This window comes from Myotis davidii, unplaced genomic scaffold, assembly GCF_000327345.1.
Source record: "Myotis davidii unplaced genomic scaffold, ASM32734v1 scaffold281, whole genome shotgun sequence".
Classification (NCBI taxonomy): domain Eukaryota; kingdom Metazoa; phylum Chordata; class Mammalia; order Chiroptera; family Vespertilionidae; genus Myotis; species Myotis davidii.
The window spans coordinates 1,578,737-1,586,138 of record NW_006293784.1 but is presented as its reverse complement, the minus strand read 5'-3'; the positions used below and the strand labels follow the sequence as shown (position 1 = coordinate 1,586,138).

Genomic DNA, 7,402 nt, shown 5'->3' with positions numbered 1-7,402 from the left:
AAAAAGTCACCCTGATTAGCCAATGGGAAGAGTAGCGATCGTACGCCAGTTACCATGTTTCTCTTTTATTAGATAGGATAGGATGTGGGCTTTGAGATAAATATCTTGAAGTTTGGTGTGCTCACTTCTTGGTTCCTGACTGCATTATGGGAAGGTGTGTGTGTGGGTGTGTGTGTGTTTTTCTGTGCGTGTGTGTGAAACATGGTGGGTTTTTTTTTTATGAACTTTTAGAGAATATTGCTTTTTATTTTTTAAACATTCATTTAATGTAGAAGTACTAGATTTCTAAATTGCAGTGAGTTATCATGTGACTAGACAAAGGTTTGTTTTTCAGTTTTGAACTCAGAAATTCTTCCCTTGACATTGTTGGATAGATTCTGTTAGGTTGTAAATGTGGATTAAAAAAAATCATTAATAATTGATATGGATGGACATGACTAAACGATTGTGAAGAACAATATTAATAATTCTAGGTAGAGCATTCTAATTATAATTTTGTGAACAATTGAAAAATTTACAGGTTCTAAGTGTAAAAAATGTGATTAGAAATGGAAACAGATTTTCTAAAAGATTATCATCTTAAAAATCATGTAAAAATTATAGTAGTTAATATGTAGGACTTGCAAGTAAGGGTAAAATTCTATTTTAATGACTCAGTAGAAATTGACATTAAGTTTGAATTGTGTTCAAAATGGAAACTTATTGCTACAGTTTACTCAACTCCATCTTAGAGCAATCTCTTCATTCCATAAAATCTGTGCCCCATTAAGATCTCAGTATATGTTGTTCAGAGCAGAAGGCTTAAACTCATTTTCATTTAATGTCTTGCCTTCTCAATCAGCCCTCAGGAGTAGGGGGAGGTGGAGAAGCTCTCAGAGGCGTCGGGGCTGGCAGCTGCCACTTGCACCTGCAGATGGTGCCGAGAAATTGGGATTGGCGCTGGGCACTGGCAGCAGGTGCAAGCGGTAGTTCTGGTGCTGGCAGTGGGTGCAAGCATCGGCTCTGGCGCCAGCAGCTGGTGCGAGTGGGGCTGGCACTGGCAGCAGATGTGAGCGCCCGGCAGGACCGTGGAACATGGGAGCAAAGAATTTTCAGTAACCACCAGAGGTTTACCCCTATGACAGTGACTAGAGCCCCACCTTGGTCTGGCACCCCCACTCACCTAATGTACCTGGTTTAGGCCGGTTTAGGCCAGATCAGGCCGGCAGGGGATTGGGCCTAATTCATGCACCTTGAAAGGAACTGCGGGCCACGAAATTGTGATGGGCACAGGGGCGGGTCTTGGCCCATCCTCCGCGCCCCTGCCCGGCCCCTCCCATGTGGCCTGGTCTCCCCCTAACTGCTCCCTTGCCAGCCCAATTGACACCTAACTACTCCCATGCCAGCATGATGGCTCCCAACTGCCCTCCCCTGCCAACCTGATGGCTCCCAACTACCCTCCCTGCCGGCCTGATCGCCCCCAACTGCCCACCCCTGCCTTAACCTGCCTCCTCTGTGCAAAGTGACGGAGATGCTGGGACCGGTCTCTTCCGTGCCACGCGGAGCCGCGGGATCCCCAGGCCTCACCGCGCAGAGTGGCCGCTGGGCCCCAACTCTGCTGTGTGTGCAGCCATCTTGTGATGGCCATCTTGTGACGATGTGAGGGCATGACTACCGTCTAGGCTATTTATTATTAGTATAGATATTTGTATGAAATATTTTATTATAAAATAGTTGAATCATATGTAATCATTTAACAAATACTTATTGAAGCTCTGCTATATGCCAGGCACTTTTCTAAGTGCTGGAGTACATCAACTTAAACCAAAACCTATCCTCGTGAGGCTTACATCCTAGTGGGAGAGGCAGACTGTAAAGAAACAAATAAATATACAGTATGTCAGGCAGTAGAAGTGTTATGGAGAAGAATGAGGAAGCATCTATACTAATAAAAGGGTAATATGCTAATTAGACCAGACATCTTCCGGACATCATTCCGGATGTCCTTTCTGATGAAGCTGGGGCCCAGGCGAAGCCAGCTGGGGTCCCAGGTGCCTGCAGGCGGCCAGGGTGAAGCCAGCTGGGATCCCAGGTGCCTGCTGGTGGCAGGAGGAGGGAAGACCAGGTCCCGGGTGCCAGAGGGAAGCTGGTGCTGGCAGCCAGGGGAAAGAAGGCCTACTCTTGCACGAATTTTTGTGTATCGGGCCTCTAATAAGGAATAAATAGTGATTCTTGGGAGGGGGTTGCTCTTGGGACATGGTGCTAACAGGTACTTATTAACATAGTAGAGGCCTGGTGTTATATGCTAAATGAGACTTGATCTGACAATGGTATCTGATAAATTTGAATAGGATATTTCTTTTAAAAAAATACATTTTATTGATTTTTTAGAGAGAGGAAGGGAGAGGGATAGAGAGTTAGAAACATCGATGAGAGAGAAACATTGATTAGCTGCCTCCTGCGCACCCCCTACTGGGGATATGCCCACAACCAAGGTACATGCCCTTGACCGGAATCGAACCTGAGACCCTTCAGTCCGCAGGCCGACGCTCTATCCACTGAGCCAAACCGATGAAGGCTGAATAGGATATTTCTTCAGACAACAGAAGGTTGATGTAGAAAACCTCCAATGTTTTGGAAAATGCAGTGTCAATGGCAAATTATAACTACAGAAATATGTCTTGTAGAGCATATGTGGTGATAAAAGGAAGTGTGTCTTCAAAAACAAGGCTATTAACTTTAAAATTACATTTGTCATTAATTAATATAGTCAAAGTAACACATGTGGTTATCCCGATAGCAGCAGATAACATACTGTGCTGTGTGTGACAAGGATTAAATACGATATCTGTATTTGGCTAATTTTCTTTCTTCCCCTTTCCTCCATTTTCTTTAATGGAAGAATTAGAGACTATTTCAAAGCATAAATACAAATGTATTAATACTTAAAGATATATATTTTAACATGCATATTTCTGTTTACCATTACAGTTTTAGCTTTTAGTTTAAACATCTATTTTTTATAATAGTGACATTATTTGTATAAATACTTTTTTTCTTAAAGATTAACATTCTTTTTGATATAAAACCACTTTTTTTGTTTATTTCCAGATGACAAGCAGAATGTACATAAGGAAGATAGATGTTTGAGTCTGAGTATGCCTGTTATTACAGAGGAGGATGAGGAGAACGGAAGTCAGAGTGAAACAGGTACAGATGAGGTTTTGTCAAACTGGGAAAGAAAGCTATGCTTAGAGCATTAAGGTTTAGAACCCTTAAAGATCATGAGGGTTCTGTGTTCTTGTTTTTATCTTTGGCATATTGGAGAATTTTAGTATTAATCATACTGTTAATGTAGACACTTAAGAGTAGTAATTGGTAATCCATCAATGATGATGAATGTAATATGTATTAGGATAATGCCTAATGACTTCCTTTAAAAATTTTTGTTTTGAATTGATCTCAGAGAGGAATGGAGAGTGAAAGAGATAGAAACATCAATGATGAGAGAGAATCATTGATGAGACTCCTGCATGCCCCACACTTGGGATTGAGCCTGCAACCTGAGCATATGCCCTGACTGGGAATTGAACTATGACGTCCTGGTTCATAGGTCGACAGTCAACCACTGATCCACACCAGCTGGGCAATGACTTTTTTCATTTGGGCTATGTATTTATTCAGCAAGCATTTATTGGGTGCCTCTTGTTTTTCAAGTACTTAGCTAAATTCTCATAGTATATAAAGATATATACTATAATAATTTAAGAACCAGATTATTTTAATCACTGTGATTGTAGATCTGAGTGGATCTGAGTACAGTGACTGGCCCATAGTGGACCTAAATAAATATTTGTTGAATGATTGATATCAGTCTGTGTCCCCAAGGACCTTAAAGTTTAGTGTGGGAGGAAAATAAGCCAGTACATGATGGTAAAGAGAAGCAGGGTGCTATAGAAGTATGTGGAAGACAGAATAGACAATTAAAAGGGATTATTTGTTCCCTCAGAAATCTGAGCATTTCTGTGGTTTGCTTATGTCAGCATATAACAGTCCTTTACAATCTTGTGGTGAATTTCAGATCTTAGCTTCTCTCCAGTCTTGCTTGCAGGCTTTTACTGTGTGTAAACTATTAATCACATACATACCTTAGGCCAGCTGACAAGTCCTGTTTGAAAATCTATCAGCTTGTTTTTATTAAAAATTTGGTTTTCATTAATCATCTACACTAATTAAAGGGAAATATGCAAATTAACCATCACTCTGCCACTCCGCTACACCCAGCAGCCAGTCAGAGCAACTATGCAAATTAACCCAACAAAGATGGCAGTTAATTTGCATATGCAGGCACAGAGTGAAGACTGAAGACGACTGAAGATGGTGGCGGCCACAGAGCTGGAGCGAGCAAGAGGCTTGGGTTGCTCCTAGCGACGGAGGAAGCCAAGCTTCCCGCCGGCCTGTACTCCGCTCAAGGAGTGGCTGGGGGCAGGCCTCCAGCCCACCCTGGGCTCTGCTCAAGGAGGGTCTGGGGTCCTGGGTTACTGGGGGCAACCCAGGCTTCCTGTCCGCCCTGGGCTCCTCTGGAGGAGCTAGGAAATAAAATAAAAGGAGGGGCTGGGAGCAGCTGCAGCAGAGAAGCCAAGCCTCGCTGCTGTGGCCGGACCAAAGGCCGGGGTCCCGGGTGCCGGAGGAAAACCAGTGCCGACAGCCAGGGGAAGGAAGGCCTATTGCACGAATCTTCATGTAGAGGGCCACTAGTTATTACATATGCACATAATTTATTTTACAATTCAAGTAATTTTATAGTACTCATAAGAAACCAGTCTTCTAACTCTGACTTATTAATCCCCAGAGACAACACTTTTAACCCCATTACTAATTACCTTTGTGTCTCTAAATAACATGTTTACTTTTGTTTATTTTTTTTAATATATTTTATTGATTTCTTACAGAGAGGAAGGGAGAGAGATAGAGAGTTAGAAACATCGATGAGAGAGAAACATCGATCAGCTGCCTCCTGCACACCTCCCACTGGGGATGTGCCCGCAACCCAGGTACATGCCCTTGACTGGAATCGAACCTGGGACCTTTCAGTCCGCAGGCCGATGCTCTATCCACTGAGCCAAACCGGTTTTGGCTAAATAACATGTTTATATTGCCATTTCTTCATATTTCAATTCTGTGGATTATCTATTGGCTTCCCACTGAGGAAGGCGAGGATTTAATTCTCTCATATTCTTCGCCTCTCACCCCAAAAACACCCCAGCCCCACCTGCCCAATATAATTATTATTTTAGTTGTATTGGTATTCAGCATTTACAAAACATTATTGGCAGGAGGGCCATGGAATAATAGACTATGATTTTTTCTTAATCTATGCGTTTATTTTTTTCCCTAGAGTGTTAATAACTTTTTTGCCTGATTTTTTTTTTCATGTGCTTATCACTGATTTACCCCCAGACCACTCTTCAGTTGTATAAATCTCCTCTTGATGCTCAAACACGTTAGGCATTTTATCAGTTTTATCTTTTTTTTTTTAAGATTTTTAAATTTGGTTTTTAGAGAGAGGGGGAGAGAAAAACATTGATGTGACAGCAAAACCTCCATAAACTGCCTCCTGCACACCCCCTACTGGGGATTGAGCCCACAACCAGGGTATGTGCCCTGGCCAGGAATTGAGCCATCAACCTTTCCATTCATGGGACAAATGCCCAATCAACTGAGCCACACAGGCCAGGGCAATTTCATCTTTTTGACGAAGTCTCTTCCAGACCTGTGACTTGCTCTACTCCGGATAGTTTGTTCATGAGGCCTGCTGCACTCTATCCTGACTGCTGTTCTCTTCGAGTAGTCTCTTTCCTTTCTCTTAGTTTTTCCTTTGTCCTTTCTTATTCCTTTTCCTGTTACTCCCCTTTTATTTTGCACTGGTGGGGAATATTTCTTTTCATTTTTTATGTTTTTGTATCTTCTGTTGTTTTGTTTTTAATTACCAGTAACTATTAGGTTTACAGCTATTACTAGATGGACACCTATTTTCGTGTTGGATCTGGTGTCTGCTGTGGTAGCCAAAAAGATGTATGGTACTAGTGTCCTGGGATACATTTTAGGTATAAGTGAAGTGAAACTGAAATCCTTGGCTCTTCATCTCTTAGCACTGGCCTGGATACCTTTCAGATTGGCACACTGGATCCATGCTGACTATAAGGAGGGCATACCCATATGAAACATCTTCAAAGTAGCTTATTGTTAAGTAGGATTTAGGATGACTAGAGTCTACATTAGTAAGTTTTCAACTACAATATCATTTTGAGGAAAAAATCATGTATATGTCAGGTTTAAGATTTCTTGTTGGAGTTTTGATGTGTTGGCATTCTTATTTAATACCAATTAAACATCTGTATAGTTTCAATGTATGTTATTATTTTTTTAGACCTGACAGTCTTCTTAATTTTATATTTTTAGAGGTCACATCACTCAAGAGGAAAAGAAAACCCAGAACAAAGAGGCTGGTGTAGTCCAGTTTTGAGCTTTCCGACAGGAGAGTTACATTCTGTGTATGGAACAGGAAGACTGCCACTATTAAAAACAATCCTTCTGGGAAACTGTAGGTGATATCTTTTCTCTGGCCTGCCTCCTGCACCCCCCCTACTGGGGATGTGCCCACAACCAAGGTATATGCCCTTGACCGAAATCGAACCTGGGACCCTTCAGTCCGCAGGCCGATGCACTATCCACTGAGCCAAACCAGTTAGGGCAAAATCTTTTTTTTCCTTGAATTATTAATGTTAATTGCATGTAAATGGCTAATTGTTTTGTATCTACATTCTGGTAATGGATTTATTTTGTATATTGTATGGTTAAGCGCACTAAAGTTTTTGCCTTATTTGCTTTAGTTTTTAATATATGAAACTTATGTGGTCAGTAATTTATGTGATTGATATCTTAGGAAGCTCAGTTTCTACTTCTGTTATCAATTAAATATTTTTTGGTGCTTGTTTTAAAGCTCCCTTTGACCTAACATTTATGTATGTTTATATATGTATAGATATACGTATGTGTTTATATATCTGTTTATATATGTATAGATATATGTATGTCTCTCTCTATATATACACACACATATATATATACACACACATATTATAACATGATTAGTAAATACATTAAGTACATTTAAATACTATTTCTGATGAAACCTTTAAGAGTGGCAATGTAAATTTCAGAATTTGTCTGTGGTACATAGTAGTTGGTACTCAGAAAAAAATTCTATAGCTTCCTGAATGTGCCTCCCTGTTAATTTCTCATCTGAGACATAATTTAAATGGAGATTGCTTGAGCCATGTTAAGTTGCTGCCAGTGGCAGATCGCTTCCACATCATGGGTGCTCAGCCTGCCTTACAGTTGCTTGTATTCATGCATTATT

At 41.0% G+C, this 7,402-nt stretch overlaps 1 protein-coding gene across 2 annotated transcripts in view; it reads left to right on the top strand.

Annotated features, from left to right (window-relative positions):
• SNAPC1 (small nuclear RNA activating complex polypeptide 1) overlaps positions 1-6,591 on the top strand; it is a 24,949-nt gene extending 18,358 nt beyond the window's left edge. Inside the window, exons 9-10 of one of the 2 annotated variants that reach the window (XM_006767640.2) lie at positions 3,091-3,195; positions 6,442-6,591. In XM_006767640.2, coding sequence (XP_006767703.1) covers positions 3,091-3,195; positions 6,442-6,494 — 158 coding nt within the window. In that variant the 3' untranslated portion in view covers positions 6,495-6,591. The remainder of the gene's footprint in view (positions 1-3,090; positions 3,196-6,441) is intronic. The other variant, XM_006767641.2, reaches the window with a different exon arrangement.
• The last annotated feature ends 811 nt before the right edge of the window (positions 6,592-7,402 follow it).